The sequence below is a fragment of the Plecotus auritus genome (assembly GCF_963455305.1).
Source record: "Plecotus auritus genome assembly, chromosome: 2".
Classification (NCBI taxonomy): Eukaryota; Metazoa; Chordata; class Mammalia; order Chiroptera; family Vespertilionidae; genus Plecotus; species Plecotus auritus.
In genome coordinates, this window is record NC_137771.1 from 130,985,643 (window position 1) to 131,006,547 (window position 20,905).

Here is a 20,905-nt window from a genome sequence, read left to right on the forward strand (position 1 = left end):
AACAGGTTTAGGCATGAAGTAATATCTTGTTACTTTTAAAGAGCTATAATAAAGAATTAGCATCTCTTTTCATACATGAGAAATTATAAACTAGAACACCAATAATCCTGGTTGCACGTTGTGTTATCAGTAACAGGCACAGTGCCCAGCATGGCAGTGCTACGACATTAGCAAAGTCCTTGCATGTAGCTGCAACTGCTTGCACTGCCGATTCTTTCAGGAAATCAAATGATTACTCTACTTTCAAGTTAAAGTAAATAACACGTTTCAGACCTAGATTCAAGGCTTTATTGAAAAAAGTTATGAGGAAGATGGTTAACATACAGGTTTAGCTCTAAGCTCCTTTTGCCAGTCTCTTCTATTACTGACCCAGTTTTTAATAGAAACACTGCGACGTACTCCTTATGAGCCACAAATAATCAGACTAAAAACAACAACAACAGAAAGAAGCAGTCAGTACTAATTGAAAGAAAAAAAAATTAGATCTTTAAAAAAGTAATAGACACTTTATATCTGATAAGTACACTGTAATTTCTTAGTTATGAATGAATTACCCATCAATGACTTTAAATCTGTGGCCTACTATTTCATACTGATGGGTAATTTCATGACTGGGTATTCCACTGAGTCAAGATAGTTAATTCAGTGCACAGGTTAACAGTTGGAGAGTAGCTGAGATATCTGAGTTGGTTAATATAATTCAAGTTACAAAATAGTACCTAATGAAACAATGTCATTAACCCTCAGGCCTAGTCTATCATACACATGTGCATATTCATGGGGAAGGTATCAGAAGTGAGATAGGCATTTTAATATTTGTTATAAATCAACCCCCATACTAGTACAGAGAAATAAACATTAGAAAAGGCAATCTTGCAATTATTTTTTATTTGTTGAAAGACATTTTTCTGAAATGTTACAACCTTCAGAAAGACTGAATATCAGCACCTACCAAGATACTAAGTGAACAAGAGATCACAAAACTAAAAGCACTTATGAGAATGAAGCATGGATAAGTTCATAGATAATGACTTTTATATTACCTATAATACATCTTAATTTTATAGTATGGCTACATATTTATTACATTATTTCTAAAGGTAGCTTGAAAAAAACATAGTGACAATCTCAGTACCTCTTAAGTTAGACCAAGAGATAATAGAACAAGTAAAGCCTCCAAATATCCATCTTAAGAAAATACTGGATCATCCACCAGAAACATGCTCATACATGACACATGATTCAAATTAGAATTTAAAAGCATCAAATAACTGTCCAGGAAAGTAATGTTGTTTTAAGACATGATATATAATACTTCATTTAAGATTTCTAGCTGCTTAGATATCTGGAAAATATAGTCTAAAATGCCTGAAATTTCCCTTCTACTTCTTCAAGAAAAGTTTGACATTCATTTGCATAAACCAATTTTTAATTTCAGACATCTGACGTTTTGGCTAGGCACTGTATTTGTAGAGCTCCCACATTATAAACTATGTGACAATGAGAACAGGAAAACAAAACACACATCTTTCCCTGGCGGAGCTGAAATCCGGGCGCTTCAGTTGGGCAGATCCACATTCTGAAGGATGAGGGCCACTCGGCTTGGAATGTACACCTAGGTCAACACAAGCATGTCAGTGCAATTGAAAGAAATACTGAATGTTACGACATTAAGTTAAGGGGTATGATGCTCTCACAGATGCTTAAAGTTAAGAGTTACCCATACAATGTTGCAGGCTCTAAGGAGCCTCAATGCCACCTTTCCAACAGTTCTGGCATCACTGTGAGACTCATTTAAAGCAATCGCCACTAGAGGGCTCCATATGCTGCACAAAACCCAAATTCCCCAGACAGGATATACTAGTAAATGGCACTCATTGCAGTTCTAGCACCAGGAGGTGGTAAAGGAAGGCTACCCTACAGGTCACAAGGTTAGTCTATTCAGGTGAATAAAAGTAATATACGAAGCACTGCTTATCATCTTGTTTTTATTTTCTCCTATCATTTTAGCAACAAAAACTTAAAAGTAATATAAGGGATCCTAAGGGTATTTTAGGCCCTCACCAATTTAAGACAATCAAAAAGCTTGCTACTGCACTGAAAAAAGAATACCCATCCTCTCCATGCCTGCAGACTCCGGACACAGCTCCTTTTTGTATGAGCACATCCCTCATCACGCTCAGCACCACTTGTCTCTCTCCCCTTCCGTACTCACCAGCTCCAGCCACACGGCCTCTCAGTTCCTGAAACACCTTACCCCGCCCTTCCTCTGGGCCTCTGCCATGCTGTGCCTTGTGCTCACAACACCCTGTATCTTGCTACTTCCTTATCTTCAGGATCTTGAAATATCCCTGCTCCATGAGAGGTGTTTCTTGATAACATTAGATATGACAGTTTTTCCATTTCATTTTCCATTACAGCACCATTTTTGTTTCATTCTGAACACTTAACACAATTTGTGATTTTTTTTCAAGTTTATGATCAATTCTCCCCCACTAGACTCTGAGCTTTATGTCTTCATACTTCTCTTAGTAGTTGCCAAAAATTATTGGATGAAAGAAGAAATAATGAATAAAATAATAAATAATTGTGAAATCAATATGTGCACTGTATGTCTTATGCATCTCAATTCTGCAAATGAACACAATGTTTTCCCTTAAGGTTTCCATGATAAAGAACTCTTACAACTCCTTTAAAAAATCAAATAAACCAATATAGTTGGTTAGTTTTGATGAAAGCAACTTTAAAATATGGCACTTTGAGAAATTTAAAATGTGAATTTAGTAACTAGGGAATAGTTTTTCTCATAGTCAATGAAAAATAAGATGATTTCGGAAATGATCATCATCATCTGAGAAAAACATCATAAATATAGTCATTGGGTAGCTCAATGTCTCCCAGTCTGATTTTCAATCCAGTGCTTCTAAAGATAAGTATTATAGCCCTGCAGTCATTAATTGAGGAGAAACCATGTAATTCAAAGCCACAACTTGTTTACCTAAAATTTGCACATTATTTTTAAGGGCATATAGCTTTTAAACCTCATCACAATTTAATTACTGATGCAATCCCTTCCATTCACTATTTTCTCTTTGTGACAAAAGGAAGCTGGAGGTACCCAGGAGCAAAGGAGGACTACTACCAATGATCCAGACAGATCAAGTCCAAAGAATGACATATTTCCATAATCAAGCTATAGATTAAAGCAACACAGAATAAAGCAACTGAGGAGAAATAAAAGAAACCAGCAGTCAGATTCAACCATTTCCCTCTTAAGTCTTATCAAAACAGGCCTGAATCAAAAGACAGTGTCCTGCCCTTTCAAAGGAGGTTGCCATGTCCTTAATCTATTCTAGGTTTAGTTTGGGGAATCAAGTAATTAGATATTACTATTTAGTGGGATAGCAGGATATAATCAGCATGGTTCTGAATTGCTTTGTTAGGAGTATTCTAAAACTGAAGACCAATCTAAATTTCTCAATAGTATCAGAATTTCAGTTCTCTTAACATTAGAAACATTTCACTGATATAATATGGTCCAACATGCAGGCAAAAGATTCTGATAAGTGCAAGTCTCCTGAGAAAGATGCAGTGAAACACCCAAGTCAGGCCTAGGACAAATACTGACAGGTCCCTACTCAGTGTATAGTCAAGCAATGTATGAAGACAGATCACCGACAGGTCAGGTCAACCTCCTATTTGGATCCTATTCAGTTTTGGTATCTGTTTGACTCATAACCTCATATTGATTTCTTTTTAAAAAATATATTTTTATTGATTTCAGAGAGGAAGGAAGAGGGAGAAAGAGATAGAAACATCCATAATGAGAGAGAATCATGGATTGGCTGCCTCCTGTACGTCCCCCACTGGGGATCGAGCCCACGACCCGGGCATGTGCCCTTGACCAGAATCGAACCTGGGACCTTTGAGTTCGCAGGCCGACGCTCTATCCATGAGCCAAACAGGCTAGGGCTGATTTCTTTAATAATATTAAATAATAACTATAAATTGATCATTTAGAAACAATCTTAGCCTGTGATCTTTTGGTATTTAGCTTGCCCAAATTTAAAAGTAAAATAAAGGGATGACATAAAAAGTTCAATGTTTGCAATATGAGCATTGAGTTTTTCCCATAATGCTCCAAGAACTCTCACTAAATGATGTCGGTCATTTTATGGAAGAAGCTTTATGATGCCTATTCCAGTCACATGAGAGACCTCTTAAAACTATCTGCTCCAAAACCCTCAGTTAATAATTGTATAATATCATTAACTGGAATATTGTGTAATTATAGCATTTTTTTCACTGTAGGATTAATTACCAGAATGTGTTTATTTTGCTCTAGATCCTTAAAGATAGGCAACAGGAAAGAATTTCCCTAAGTGAGTGGTTTTTCTTCACCCTGACAATATATGAAATTTTGAGGTTTCTTTATTAGGGTCCCAAGTATATAAATCAGCTTTCTTAGTGGTTAGAAAATGACTACCAATTACACCAAAGGATTTAAGGTAATCAGAGCTAATCCTTATGATGAGACAACTACAGACATGCACAATTTGGGGGCTCTATAATTTAGTGCTAAGTATTGGCGCTATAACCCTCATTTTATAATTTTAATTCCAAAATGGTTTTGATTCATACAGCAATAGAAAAAATATGAACACACTTTAAGATTTAACATAAATGTTTAAATATATTTAAATATAAACTATTTATATTTAAGAGATGTATATAAAAACCATTTAGTATGCATGTAACAGATGATATATGCTGATAAACAAATTTACTGCCCTAACTGGTTTGGCTCAGTGGATGGAGCATCAGACTGCAGACTGAAAGGTCCCAGGTTCGATTCCAGTCAAGGGCATGTACCTTGGTTGCGGGCACATCCCCAGTAGGAGGTGTGCAGGAGGCAACTGATCGATGTTTCTCTCTCATCAATGTTTCTAACTCTCTATCCCTCTCCCTTCCTCTCTGTAAAAAATAAAAAAACAAAAACAAAAAACCAATTTACTGTGCCCATTTATTAGCCATGAAGCCCTAAACACCTTGTAGCTAGGATCATATTTTGAATATAGGAGATATAATGTATGGCCATGAATTTCATTTTTTTCCAGCTATATTTACAATCCACTCTTCACAAGAAACCAGAATGCCACAGTATAATCCAATTCATTAATTAGAGTCACAATGCATAGTAATCTACCCAGTGATTTTTTACTACCTTACTGACTTAGTCACTATGCCAACTATTAATATGGCTAAAAAAATAACTGATCGCCTGGCCGGCTTGGCTCAGTGGTTGAGCGTCAACCTATGAATAAGGAGGTTATGGTTTGATTCCAGTGAGGCATATGCCCGGGTTGCAGGCTTGATACCCAATGTGCAGTGTACAGGACACAGCCAGTCAATGATTTTCTCTCATTGTTGATGTTTCTCTCTCTCTCTCCCTCTTCCTTCCTCTCTGAAATCAATAAAAAATATATTTAAAAAAACAACTGATAACATAATAATCTACTGTACTATGTCATCCAGGAAAAGTAGTATCTTCATCTAGAATCATAATTAAATTGCAAAAATCCTATATAATAAAAGCTTAATATGCTAAGTGTCTGGTTGTCCAGTCGTCCATTCAACCAATCAAAGCGTAATATGCTAATGATATGCTAAGGCCACTCAACCGCTTGCTATGACTAGGGTGCAGTCAACCGATTGACCAGTCGCTATGACGTGTACTGACCACCAGGGGGTAGTCGCTCCGACTGGTAGGTTAGCTTGCTGCTGGGGTCCAGCCGATTGGGACTGAGCGAGACAGGCCAGACATGCCCTGGAGCTCTCTCACAGTCCCTCCCTGCCTGGCCAACCTCTCGCAATCCAGGCTGAGGGACCCCGTCCCCAAGTGAACAAATTTCATGCACTGGGATTCTAGTTAATTACATAAAAAGGTGTGAATTTTTGAAAATAGAATATTTAAAAATAATTTTAAGTAAAAAATAATTTAAAGGCTAATTTAAAAGTTTTCTTAGAAATTGTTAAATTTACCAATAGTACATAATAGAAGGGTGAGAACATCATTCAATGAAAAGTTCATTAGATCCATGTCTACATACATATTTGTTATATAAAAAATATTTCAAATTATTTTGAACAATATGAGTAATAAAATAATTTTAATTTCCATAACATATGCTTTAAGAAAAATATTCTAATTCATTATTTTGTACTAGGGTTATCAGAAAAGTGCTGCAATATATAGTATCTTTTCTAGGTTAGAAATATTAAACAGAGTAAACTCTAAGAAGTTTGATTTTTTTTGTGTGAAAAAACTAAACATTTTCATAATTTTGGGCAGAGTAAAAGACATTTCCCAACTGCTAAGTTGTAGTTTCAATACTTACAGGTGAGGAACAATAAAAAAGATGTATCTATGCCAACCCCCATATTTAAACCAAAAGTCTACTTCTGAACCCTCAAGTTTAGAATAGGAATACGGTAGTCTCCCTTTTCCATGGCTTTGCTTTCTGCAATTTCAATTACCAGCAGTCAACCATGGTCCAAAAGTATTAAATGGAAAATTACAGAAATAAACAATTCAAAAATTTTAAATTACACGCCATTCTGAGTAGCGTGATGAAATCTCCCACCATCCTTCTCCATCTCCCTCAGATGTGAATCATCCCTTTGTCAGCATCTCCAGGCTGTATGCAGTACATACTTCATGCCTGTTAGTCACTTAGCTGTCTTGGTTATCACATGACTGTGGCAGTATCACAGTGCTAGTGTTCAAGTACCCTTGATTTTACTTAATAATGCCCTTAGATGCAGGAGTAGCAATGCTGGCAATTAGGAGAGACCAGTGAGAAGCAGTGAAGTGCTTCCTTTAAACGAAAAGATGAGTACAGTACAATAAGGTATTTTGAGAGAGACCACATTCACATAACTTCATGCATGGGTAGGGTCCCTAGGCCTGGCCAGCAATCAGGGCTGATCTGTGTGGCAACTGGTGGAGTGGTTGGGGCCCCTACTGGCACCTGCCTTGACCAACCTGGCACCGCCCACTCGCCGGCCCCACCCCCTGCCGCCACCACTGGTCGCCTCCCTCTGCAGGAGGCAACCAGTGGGGAGATCTGGGGGTGGCGCTGGCCCGCTCACCAGCCGGCCCCACCCCCACCACCCCCCTGCCGCCACCGCTGGTCGCCTCCCTCTGCGGGGCAACTGGTAGGACAATTGGGGGCCCCTGATGGCACCTGCCTTGCCTGGTCTGGGGCCTGCAAGCAGGGGGCAGTTCCTGCATTGAGCATCTGCCCCCTGGTGGTCAGTGCACGTCACAGCAACCAGTCATTCCACTGGTCATTCCCAGGTTCAGTTGATTTGCATTAAATAAACTGTTCTACTTTATTATAAACTAGAGGCCTGGTGGACAAAATTCGGTCCCTCAAACTGGCCTGCACCCTCTCCAATCTGGAACCCCTCAGGGGATGTCCAACTGCTGGTTTAGGCCCAATCCCACTAAACCAGCAGTCAGACATCCCTCTCACAATCCAGGACTGCTGGCTCCTAACCGCTCACCTGCTTGCCTGCCTGATTGCCCCTAACTGCTTCTGCCTGCCAGACTGATCGCCCCCTAACCACTCCCCTGCTGGCCTGATTGATGCCTAACTGCTCCCCTGCCAGCCAGATCGCCCCCAACTGCCCTCTCCTGCCGGCCTGATCGCCCACAAGTGCCCTCCCCTGCTGGCCATCTTGTGACAACATCATGGTGGCCATCCTGTAATGATGTTATGCGATGCCACCTAGGCTTTTATTATATAGGATCATTATTGTTACTCTCTTACCTTATCATAGATATGTACATGTAGGAGAAAACACAGCATAGAGTGTTCGGTACTATCTGTGGCTTCAGGCATCCACTGGGGTTTTGGAATGCATGCCTGTGATTAAGGGAGCACTACTGTACACAGATATGCTTCTTAATGATAAGGAGCCTACCTGAGAAAGTAATTAATGCTAAAACTATTGCTTTATTCACTTTTCACCATTGATGTGTTTGAGTTACTGTAAAGGAATCTAATTCGTTTCATTTCAGGTTCAATAATCTCTGTTCTTTCATTTGTGTCATGAAATTTTAATTTATGCACCAAAGAAGAGAAAGAAAGATTCCTCCCCCCCAACCTTCACCCCCAGCCCCCTGGCTCCAGTGCACTGATGCATCAGCTCCTGTATCAGGAACCAAAATATAAAGAAATGATTATGCTAAAATGGACTTTCCCATAATGGCCAGTAAAGCAGAATGGAGTTCTGCCCTATTGCCTCTTGTCAGTTGTGAGATTCTCTAACTTAGCAAATGCGTTTCCGCAGCAGCACACCTGCACTCCTCTGCTTTGTGTCCACTGAGGGAGCATGCGCTGAGGGCGCCGGCTGGCACTGTGCTGCTGCGGCGGGTCTGGAGATTTTAAGTTTTCTTCCTGCCTTTTTGTTGCTATCTTTGAAAGCAGATTTGATACTTATTCAGCAGATCCCTTGGATTATCGAGCTTATAAATTAAGCTTTAGGCAATACTGTGTACTAGTTATGATGGACTGACCTTCTATGAAGGGATGTTACACTTCTGTCCCTCTGTCCCCTATTATTCTAGGCACGTGGGAGGCAGAAGTGATCTGGTGATGAAATGAGACCTACAGCACTCTGGTCATGGTCAAGAAACTTGATTGGATCCCAGTTCCATTATAACAAGGCATTCTTATAAGAGGTTTGGTTTTTAATGCCATTTTTCCCTCTGGCTTTTTGAAGGAAAGTCTGGCGAGAAGAAACCTATTTTATTGGATTTTCTGGTCTATTTGCGGTCCTGTATTTTTACATTAAAACTAGTGATCACTTCCTCTGGAGCCTAAAGACATTTATTTAAATAAGTAATTCCTGAAGCACCTGCCATTTCTGAAAACAAGGCGCCACTTCTACAGGGAAGACACAGATCATCTTCACCTTTCAGACCTGGTGAGATGGACCACAATTCTATTACCTGCAGTGGCTAAGTTCTCCCCATTCTGTTTCTCAGGTGCTTGCCGTACTGTATCTCTCCACTGTTATTGAGACATGTATATTCTCCATTCCACCTGCCAATTTAGAACTGCACATTTCATACTTGCAAGATCAATGCAATTAGTGCTTGAAAAGGAATCTCCTGGCTGTTCCTGGTACTGGTTAGTTGGCTTGTTTTAATTATGGCAGCATATCTCTGCTTTTACAAAAATGAAAGGATGCCAAGATAGTCTGTGCCCACCCCCAAAGGCTATAAATTATAATCTTATAATTTCCACAAAGCTGAGGTCTTCTTAATTGCATGTCTTCAAGGCACCTAGTTATCTTGACATACTTAAAATACCTAAAAATGACTGAATAGCCATGACAATAATAACTTTAAAATACATGTGCATTTTGAAGTTTCCAAAAAGCTTGGCAGTGCTAATGAATTTATGCCTACTAAGAATCTTTTGCTGAAGGGAGAACACTCTTACTAATCCTCATTATACAGATGCGGGAAACTGAGGCACAATAAAGTTAAAATATTCAAGTTCTCAAAGCCAGTAAATGGCAGACGGGGGCTTGATCCTAGATTCTTTGCCTTGACATTCTCTGGTGTTTTCAGTAAAGAATTTTATTACATAAAATTTTGCTGTCTGAATCTTTCTCCTTTCTGTCTAGTTTAATTGGTTCAAGTTCATCTTTCTCACAAACAGTTGCTGCTTCTGTGTGACTTCTCTTTACAAGATGAATTACCTTCCCCAACCCCTCAGGGGTCGATAACTCTAGGATTATTTCAGAGCTTAAAGATAGTTTTCTTACTCATTTCAGAAACTATTTTTGTCACTCTTGGTTCACATAGCAAAATTGAATGTTCTAACAAACTACAGCCCTCCCTCTGAAAAATGCATAGGCACCTATATTTATATCTAAAGACATATCAGTATCACCACCACCACTCATATGCACACACATATACTTAGGGCAACATCTACATCCCCTGTGGCCACTGCACTTTCTTCAGAGCTTTTACTCAATGACTTCATCTTGCCCTTTCCATTTATTTCATGCCACTGTCTTTGGAACATCAATTTTGTATATAATGTGGTGGTTTACAAAGTGAGATGCTGGCACCACTTTAAGAGGTGGAACTAGTCCAGCCTGTGTGGCTCAGTGGTTGAGCATTGACTTATGAACAAGCAGGTCACAGTTGGATTCCCGGTCAGGGCACATGCCCAGGTTGCAGGCTCGATCCCCAGGAGGGAGTGTGCAGGAGGCAGCCAATTGATGATTCTCTCTCATCATTGATGTTTCTATCTCTCTCTCTCCCTTCCTTTTTGAAATATATATATATATATATATATATATATATATATATACATACACACACACACACACACACGCACACATATATATATTAAAAAAGAGGAGGGAATATAGTAGAAAAATGAGGAAGCTAGGGTTCCACATAGATTCTCCTGCTTGACTTAAACTTTGAAAAATGAAAGAATTTAACAGCTATAATAAAGCTATCTATACATTTTAGATATATCCTGGCCTCGAGAAAATAAAACAAATCTTAATCCAAGACCTCCTATGGTGAAAACAATGCAGATCTGAGACAAAGAAATGCAAGAGGGGGGAGGATGATGGTGAGAGAAAGAAGCAGGAATATGACTCGTCAGGAAAAGAAAAAATATAGAGCAGGTGCATGTGGAGTTGAGCTTATTATCTGGCAATAAAGTAGAATTCTTTCAGATCTGGAAAGTGTCTAAATTATACATTTTAGAAAGAACTTAAACCTAGTAGTTTGAAGCAATTTTCTTTTATTTATGTTAATAACACAAAGTGAAAATTAGTTATATAATTTAATGCTTTCCTCCATAATATGAAGAAACCAGATAATTTTATAAATGGAATGAATTCAGTCTCTGACTGGCTGCATGAAAGAAAAAAATATTTTTTTCTTGATTCTTTTAAGCTGTTTTAAATTAAACTTCATTCGACAGTCAATAATGTAGAAATCTGGTTAATATTATAGAGAAAGTAAAACAGACAGAAAGTAAACTGTGGCATTAAAAATAGAAATGTTCATAATAGAAAACATTTTAAAATGCCTTCCTCTTATTTTTTGAGAAATAATTTTCAATCCTATCAAATTCAAGCTTTCCCAATTGTCCACCAAATGTCCCTTCCCGTGTTTTCCAAAACCCAATCCAGTCGAGGACCACACATTGCATTTGGTTTTTGAGCACAGTTATCCTTTCCCACTCACCCTACCCTCAAATTTTTGCCTGTTGCTTAATTGTTAAAAATCTCTTTGGACATAAACATCACTTTAAAAATAAAGGATTAAAGTTGAATGCAATGAAAATATCTTAAAAACCTTACTTACCAAGAGAGAATGGGGAAGCCCATTATGTTGGAAAGCCTCAGAAAAGAAATCTGTACTGTGGTCCAATCTCTGGTGTCCTCCGTATTCTGCCTCATCTGAGTCGAGCACAATTTTGAATGTATGGTTCTTAAGGAATCAGACCGGTTTCAGGAGTCGAATGAGACATGGTAAAGTATGTTCTCAGACAGCAATTTAAAAGTGTGCACTCTGAACACTGTGAAATCATAATTTGTGCTAAATATGCATTCCTATTAGATTTCGGAGATTCTCATGTTTGAAAAGGGCTTCATAGGTACCTAGTCCACACGCTGATGGGATCCTTGTGATCCTCTTACCACAGTTCATCTCCTGCTCATCTAGCCTGGGCCTGAATATACTATTCATGGAGAATCTATATATCTCTTAATGCAATCCATTCCATTTGTTAGAAATTCTCCACCGAGAACAGCAATTGTACTGCTTGGGATTATTTCTACCCAGAAAATCCATAAGGAAGAAGCTCAAAATACAGTAACCATTCAAATACTTAATAATAGTTATGTTATCTCTATGTGTTTTCTCTCTATATATTAGTAACTACATATTAAATATAATCTCAGAACCTTAGTCAGCCCTCATTTGATAAGGCTTTTCCCATCTCTGAATTAATTCCAGTTTTCCAGTTCCCGGTTAAGGGGAGGAACACAGAAGTGAACCAAGTGTCCATGTGTGGTCTGAAGAGTACAACCAAGTGAGCTTACTCCTCCCAGTGGTCACAGCCAGCACATTGCTAGTAACACACAAGATCATGTCAAGATACTATCCATCACGCCCCAGGGGGATTCATGCTGCAATCACATGATCTTGCTACAATTTAACATTTGGTTCTTCATTGAGTTATTAGGCATGTTAGAATTACCCTATTTACAACAAAACCAACTATGGTTATGTTCAAATTTATTATGCTCAGAATATCTAGACTTGACACTTTGACACAAAACTCCACAAGAAAATGTAATAGGTACTTAGAAATCTTAAATTCATTTTTTAAATTGAATTTATTGGGGTGACATTGGTTAATAAAATTATGTTTCAGATGTATAATTCTGTAATACATCATCTGTATATTATATTATGTGTTCACTACACAAAGTCAAGTCTCCTTCCATCACCATTTATCCCCGCCCCCTATACCCTTTCCTACTTCTTCCCACCCCCCCCCCCTTTTCCTCTGGTAATTGCCATACTGTTATCTGTGTCTATGAGTTTTTTTGTTTGTTTGTTATGTTTTGCTTAATCTATTCACCCTTTTCACCCTCCCCTCCCCTCAGACAGCTGTCAGACTGTTCTCTGTATCTATGAGTATGTTTTTATTTTATTTAAAAACATACTCATAGATACAGAGAACAGTCTGACAGCTGTCTGAGTGTTTTTAGTTTACTTTGTTCATTATATTCCACATATAAATGAAATCATATGGTTCTTGTCTTTCTCTGACTGGCTTATTTCACTTAGCATAATACTAATAATCTCCAGGTCTACGCATACTGAGAAATCTTAAATTTCTTTAGTCTGAGGAGGGATATAAATAGGTTTAAGTATTTTGTATGTTTTTTTTCTGGTATATAAATCTGTAATTTCAGAAATGTTTGGATATTTTTATTATAGCAAAATTATCACTTTAAGAGTACATGTAGGTAACAAACAATGACCATCACTGTCATGCCTAGGGAACCCTGTTTAGGTAGGAGATTCAGATGGATTTGCCTATAGGAAATTTGCTGGGACTGGTGGCTCCATTTCACTCAATCCAGGTCACCCTGCTCTGATTCAAATTCAATGGATAATCAACACATTAGTGTGTTTAAAGAAGAAACACACACACATACACACAGAAATAGAGAGAGATTGAGATTCAAAAGATGACTATTGGGCACAGGCACATTCTAAAGTCACTAAACATAGCTAGAAATAAATTGAACACACCAATTTATTTAGTGGTAAAATATGAATAGTGAAAATAAGTAATTGGAGACACAGTAAATAAATGAAGCATTGTGGAATGAAAGGATCTACTAAAACAAGTTTAGCTTTCGTTCTTTATCCTAGTTAATGAAATACTTATACAAATCTTGAAAAAGCAAAAGCAACGTCAGAAGAAAGCAAGTATAACATTAAAAGCAGCGGATCCCGATCTAACCGGTTTGGCTCAGTGGATAGAGCATTGGCCTGCAGACTGAAAGGTCCCAGGTTTGATTCCAGTCAAGGGCATGTACATTGGTTGCGGGCACATCCCCAGTGGGAGGTGTGCAGGAGGCAGCTGATTGATGTTTTTCTCTCATCGATGTTTCTAACTCTCTATCCCTCTCCCTTCCTCTCTAAAAAAAAATCAATAAAATATATTAAAAGCAGCAGATCACAATCAGGGGGATGATCATCACTGTTAGTCGGGTTATTATAAGGGCCTCACCAAATGAGGGATTATGTTATTACAAGGGAGTGGGAATCTACAGGAGCATTAGGTATTGTCTGAAGACTAACTTATGTTATTATACACATTTGATACTGTATTTCAAATAATGTACATTTTTTGATTAATAAGATATAGATTCATTAAAAAGACAGAATTTATACTGTTTTTGCCTATATAATCTCTCAACCAAGGAGAAATTGTTCTTTCAGAACAACTGTTATATAAGGATCCATTTCTTTTTGACATTGAAAGGGATCATCATACTAAAAATGGTTAGAATCTACTCACTTAATATATGTAATTTGTAGCCATAAAGGAAAAGCTTTCAAAACCCATAATGAAAGTTTCAAAACATCAGTTTAGACCTATTTCTCTGATCTATAATTTGAAGAAAAATTTTGCTGTGGCCCTTTTTGGAATTACCCAGCCCTCTGTGTATATTACCTAGGGAACACAATAACTTCCTTTAGAAAATGCAACTCTTAACTCCAGAAAGTCCAATGATTTAAAACACTTATTCAAAGTAATGATTATGAAAGAACTTAGTCATTATAAATTACTACCACATATCATTCAAGTATCAGGAAAATCTCATCTTTCCAGAACACTGCTTAAAACAAAAATTTTAAAATAGATTACTTGAGGAACTGGATATTTTTTTCCCTATTCTCTCATTCAGGCAGTACTTCACTATCCCCTGGTCAATAGCCTGAGGCTAATCAAGTGGAGTGGAAATGGGACTGTAGATAGGTCTCTGAAGGCCTTGAGTCTTTGTCTGATTTAATACTGAGGTAGGAAAAGCAAATCCTGGTGCACATCTTGGTCCTTTCCAAAGATACCCAGCCCGAGCAGAGGGAGCCAGAAGCTGTAGATTGCTGACAGCTCCAAACAGGGTACTCAGGGTCAGTCACAAACAGTGTTTGATATTGTCCTGTGCTAGAGATTGGGAGACATAGCATATCTACCTAATACACAGACACAAACCCAAACAGGCAGCCAAAATGGGGAGACAAAAAAAAAAAAAAAAAAAAAAAAAGCCCCAAATGAAAGAACAAGAGAATTCTCCAGAAGAAGAGCTAAATGAAATGGAGATAAGAAATTTATCAGACATAGAGTTTAGTAAGTTTAGTATAATGATGGCAAAGATGCTCAACAACATGAGAAAAGATATAGTAACCATGAAGAATGACATAGCACTAATAAAGAACATAGTGGAAGAAATACACATCAGACTAGGGACAGCAGAGGATCTGATCAGTGAATTAGAGGACAGGGTAGAAAAAAAATTACTAAATCAGAGAATCAAAAAGAAAAAACAATAAATAAAACAGGAAGCCAGCTTAAGGGAGCAGTGGGATGCATGAAATGTAACAATATTTTCATAATAGGTGTGCCAGCAGGAGAAGAAAGTGAGCAAGGGATAGAGAACATGTTTGAAGAAATTATGCAGAAAACTTCCCTAACCTGGTAAAGGAAAAAGTCACACAAGTTCAGGATGTACAGAGTGTACCGAGCAAGAAGAACCTGAACAGGCCCACACCCAGACACATATTTAAAATGCCAAAAATTAAAGAGAATCTTAAAGGCAGCAAGATCAAAGGAAACTTACCTACAAAGGAGCTCCCATAAGGCTGTCAGTTGGTTTTAATCAGAAACTCTACAGGCTTGAAGGAAATGACATGAAGTATTCAAGGTAATGAAAAGCAAGGATCTGAAACCAAGATTACTATATCCAGCAAGGCTATCATTTAAAATAGATGGTGAAAAAAAGAGTTTCACGGACAAAAAAAGGTTAAAGGGGTTTATCGCCACCAAACCAGCATTGCAGGAAATGCTAAAGGGACTGCTGTGATGAGAAAATGAAATATAGAAAGAAACCTAGGCATACAGAAAATGGAAATAAATAAGTAGCTATATATAAGTGACCACTGTGACCGAAAGACTGCAATGACCGGTTGACCAGTAGCTATGATGCACACTGACCACCAGGGGGCAGACGCTCAATGCAGGAGCTGCCCCCTGGTGGTCACTGTGCTCTCACAGCCAACATCCCATGGCTCCTCCCCCTGGCCGGCCGGCCCCCATCAGCTCCTTATGCTAAACCATTCAGAGACCTACTTCTGGGTCGGGGTTTCATACATAGCAGAGCAGCTCCCTTGCTGTGATCTATTGAAAGTCAGCTCTCAACACAAGGGTTTGTCTTGCTCCCAACCTCTCCCTTCCCTAGGGCTGCCTGCCCGCCACGGTGGTGGCACAGCAGCGAGGGAAAGATGGGGGGAGGCGGGGAACCGTGTGGTGGCGGGCTGCCACTGTACTCAAAACAGCCTGGTACTGGCACAAGAACGGGCATGTAGATCAATGGAACAGAATAGAGACTCCAGAAATCGACCCAAACCATTATGCTCAATTAATATTTGACAAAGGAGGCAAGAACAAACAATAGCGTAAAGACAGTCTCTTCAATAAATTATGTTGGGAAAATTGGACAGATACATGCAAAATAAATGAACTACACCACTAACTTACACCATACATAATAATAAACTCAACATGGAGAAAAAAATTAAATATAAGTTGTGAAACCATAAAAATCCTAGAAGAAACCATAGGCAGCAAAATCTCAGACTTCTCTCATAGCAATATGTTTTATAGATACATCTCCTAGGGCAAGGGAAACTAAGGAGAAAATAAACAAATGGGACTACATCAAAATAAAAAGCTTCTGCAGGGCAAAGGAAACCATCAACAAAAAGAAAAGAGAGCCTTCTACATGGGAGAATATAGTTGCCAATGATATATCCAATATGGGGTTAATTTACAAAATATACAGGGAACTGATACAATTTAACAAAAGGAAGACAATCTAATTTTAAAATGGGCAAAGGACCTAAATGGAAACTTTTCCAAAGTAGACATATAGAAGGCCAAGAAATATAAGAAAAAATGCTCAAAGTTACATCAGAGAGATTCAAATTAAAATGACAATTAGATATCACCTAATGCCTTTCAGAATGGCTACCATCAACAAATCAAGAAATGACAAGTGCTGGTGAGGATGTGGGGAAAAGGCAACCATACAGTACATTGCAGGTGGGAATGCAGACTGGTGTAGCTATTATGGAAACAGTATGGAGTTTCCTCAAAAAATTAAAAATGGAACTGCCATTTGACCCAGTGATCCTACTTCTCATAATATATCCTAAGAAAACTGAAACACCAATCAGAAAGAATGTATACACCCCTATGTTCATAGCAGCACAATCTACAATAGCTAAGATCTGTAAACAGCCCAAGTGCCCATCAGTAGATGAGAGGATAAAAAAGATGTGGTACATTTACATCATGGAAGGATCTCTTACCCTATGAGACCACGTGGAGGGACCTGGAGAGTACTATGCTAAGCAAAGTAAGCCAGCCAGAGAAAGACAAGTTGATCTCACTCATATGTGGAATCTAATGAATGAAATAAACTGTTGAACAAAATAGATCCAGAGACATAGAAGCATGGAAAAGACTGTGGAATTTCAGAAGGAAGGTGGAGGTGGGTGGGTGGGAAGAGATCAACCAAAGAACTTGTATGCATATATGCATAACCCATGGACAAAGACAATAGGGTGGTGAAGGCCTGGGGCAGGGGACAGGATAAGCTATAAGGGGTCAATGGGGGGAGGGGAAGGAAGGGGGCATATGTAATACTTTCAACAATAAAGATTTAATTAAAAAAAAAACTAATAAATGCAAAATAATAATTAAAAAAAGGTTTGTGAGAAAGGTTATGACAATGAAGAAAATTAACCTGGACATCAGGGGTAGAAGTAAATAGACAAGGAAAATAACAAATCAGAGAAATCAGTCAGGAATCTAAAAGTGGTCAGTGGATAGGAATTTGGATAAACTCAGATAGTGCAAATGGACAGGCATAGGTACCTCAATGAGATTTTCAATGTACATCTGACTATACTCAGATGGGAAGGAAACTGATGCTCAGTTTGGGGAAACAAAAGTGGAAGAAGGGAATTTCTGTACCCAAAGACCCACAATCAGTTCAGTGGCTGAGATGGAACACACATTTAATTCAAATGTAGATCTAATTACCCTACTCTCTACAAGAAGGCACCTGTTTTATGCTGAGAACCAGGCAAAATGTTTTCATATGCAGTTTCTTGTTTAATGCTAGAGTTAAGATCTAAGAATAAAGAGGCCATAATGAATATGGCAGAAAATAAAAATAAGAAAAGTAGATAAAGCAATAGTCATCTAAATGATTAAAGAAATTAAAAAGATTGGCATTAAAAGACTGAATTCTCCACATTCCATATAGAGTCTGAATGTCTATGAAGTTTACTACATTGACTCCATATCCATTTCTTATTCATTAGGTTCATTTGGTCATTTTATTGGTGAATATAAAATACTATATAAAATATTAAACCAAAAGTTTACCTTGCTCAATTTGAGAAAATACAATAGGAAAAGAATAATAGAAAGAATTATTATGGAAAATTTTTAAAGGAGATAAAATAGGGTCCTATATAATATGCCATCCTATATAATATTAGTAGAAGCCTAATATGCTAAGTGTCCGGTTGTCCATTCAACCAATCAAAGCTTAATATGCTAATGATATGCTAAGTCCACTCAACTGCTAGCTATGATGTGCACTGACCACCAGGGAGCAGACAGTTGACCTGTCAACCAGTCGCTATGACATGCACTGACCACCAAGGGGCAGTTAGCTTGCTGCTGGGGTCTGGCCAATTGGGACTGAGCAAGATGGGCTGGACATGCCCTGGAGCCCTCCCATGGTCTCTCCCTGGCTGGCCAACCTCCCATGTCCCTCCCCGGCCCCGATCATCCACTGGTGGGGTCTCCTGGCCTGGCCTGCAACTCTTGCAATCTGGGACCCCTCAGGGGATGTCAGAGAGCCAGTTTTGGCCCCATCCCACAGGCCAGGCCAAGGGACCCCACTGGACATGAATTCGTGCACCAGACCTCTAGTTTAAAATATTATGATTTCTTATTTCAGATTCAAGAGCTTCCTAAGTATTTGATATATCTATCAACAGGTTAAAGTAGGTAAGAAGTTTTAAGCATTATTTTATAATCTATGTCCTTAAATCTGAACCCAGTAAGAGGCATGCTCTGAAGACTTGTACTAATAAGAGTAAAGACCAGGGAAGACATGAAGATTCTTCAATTCAATGGCTCTTCAAACACTTCAAAAGCTGCTGTGTTTGTTCAGCCACTTGATAAAGTGTCTGTTCAAAGTACAAGGATTTTGATGTAAGAAGTACTATCATTTATATCATTCTGCACTTCACTCCTGCTGATGAAGCTAAGAAAATTTATTATAGGTAATCCCTGAGGCTTCAAACTAAGTGACAATGAAAGGGGTTCTCCAGTGTCTAAGATGACCATGAAGATGGCAAATGTGGTAAGTTCCCATGTATCTTGAGGTGTAAGACGTCATTTTAAGATGAAGTGTGTGTGTGTGTGTGTATATATATATATATATATATATATATATATGCAATAAAAAGAAAAAATTATCATGGCAATCATCTATAATAATAAAAGCGTAACATGCTAAATAGACTGGACATCCTTCCGGACAACCTTCTGAACGAAGCTGGGGCTGTGAGAGAAGCCTGGGTGCCAGGTGCTGCTGGTGGCCAGAGGGTAACCTGGGTCCCGGGTGCTGGAGGGAAGCCCGGGTCCTGGGTGCCAGAGGGAAGCCAGGGGAAGGAAGGCCTACTCTTGCACGAATTTTGTGCATCAGGCCTGTAGTTGTAAGATAAATCCCAAATAAAGACATGTTAAGCCCGGCTGGTGTGACTCAGTGGTTGAGTATTGACCTATGAACCCAGAGGTCACAGTTCAGTTTCAGGTGAGGGCATATACCTGGGTTTCAGTTCCATTCCCAGTGTGAGGTATGCAGGAGGTAGCCAATCAATGATTCTCTCTCATCATTGATGTTTCTATCTCTCTCTCCCTCTCCCCTCCTCTCTGAAATCAATAAAAAAAATATATTAAAAATGTGATAAAATGTGCTTAAAAATGTACATCTGAGAATTGATGAATACAAAATTGGTAAATACAAAATATTGATCCAAAATATTTACCTTGCTCAATTTGGGAAAATATAGTAGGGGGAAAAATGATGGAATTTTTTTTTTAAAGTAGATGATTGGGATATCATTTAAAACTATTTAAAATATTTAGAAAAACAAAACAAAACCAAGGTCATGGATACAGAAAACAAATTGGTGGTTGGCAGAGGTAAGAGTGGGGGTTGTGTTGAATGGGTGAAGAAGGTCAAAAGGTTATGGACATGAAACTAGCATGTTGTTTTCAGATCTGAATCTTTCATCACCCCCCCCATATTATTATGATTGTAGTAATTTCTGGGAGCTGAGTAAACTACAGGAGAATCTATATCAAAGGTAGTAAACATTAAATACGAAATTCTGAGGAACTGTAAAAAAAATCTGGTAGAGTAAGAGCAGGTACTGAAAAGCAAGGAGAATTTTATGTTTGTGGCAATCTAAATATAACTACCCAGCACAGGACTTGCCACCTGTTCTAATGTAACCCTTCCCTTTTTTAGTTTCATAAATTGAATTTTATTTATTGCCAGCAATAATCCACAAAAACTTCAATTATGGCTGTATAGCATTTCAAATAGATTTGTCCCTTTATTTGATTTAGCTAAATTATGCCTAGTTGATTGTCCTGAACCACAGAAAGGACCATAAATTATAACATTTAGTTCTTCTCTCTAGTCTGTTTCCAAATATAGGAGTACCAAACAATTATGATGTGTTGCTATATATTTTACAAATGTGTATCTCTGGTAGTATGAGGGTGTGTGTGTGTGTGTGTGTGTGTGTGTGTGTGTGTGTGTGTGTATGTGTGTGTGTGTGTGTTAGGCATTTCCATCTTTCTGTGGCCTAGAATATATGATAATAAATATACATCACTGTAAATAAGTTCTGATATTTTAATTATATTTTCAAAAACGATTTAACTTTTATGGC

At 38.2% G+C, this 20,905-nt stretch overlaps 1 protein-coding gene across 1 annotated transcript in view; it reads right to left on the reverse strand.

The window, feature by feature from the left end:
• Positions 1–274: 274 nt before the first annotated feature.
• The window catches only part of GBE1 (1,4-alpha-glucan branching enzyme 1), a 385,578-nt gene continuing 364,947 nt past the window's right edge, over positions 275–20,905 (reverse strand). The window contains exons 15-16 of the mRNA XM_080656181.1: positions 11,417–11,532; positions 275–1,615 (exon numbers count right to left, since the gene is read on the reverse strand). Coding sequence (XP_080512307.1) covers positions 1,559–1,615; positions 11,417–11,532 — 173 coding nt within the window. The 3' untranslated portion in view covers positions 275–1,558. The remainder of the gene's footprint in view (positions 1,616–11,416; positions 11,533–20,905) is intronic.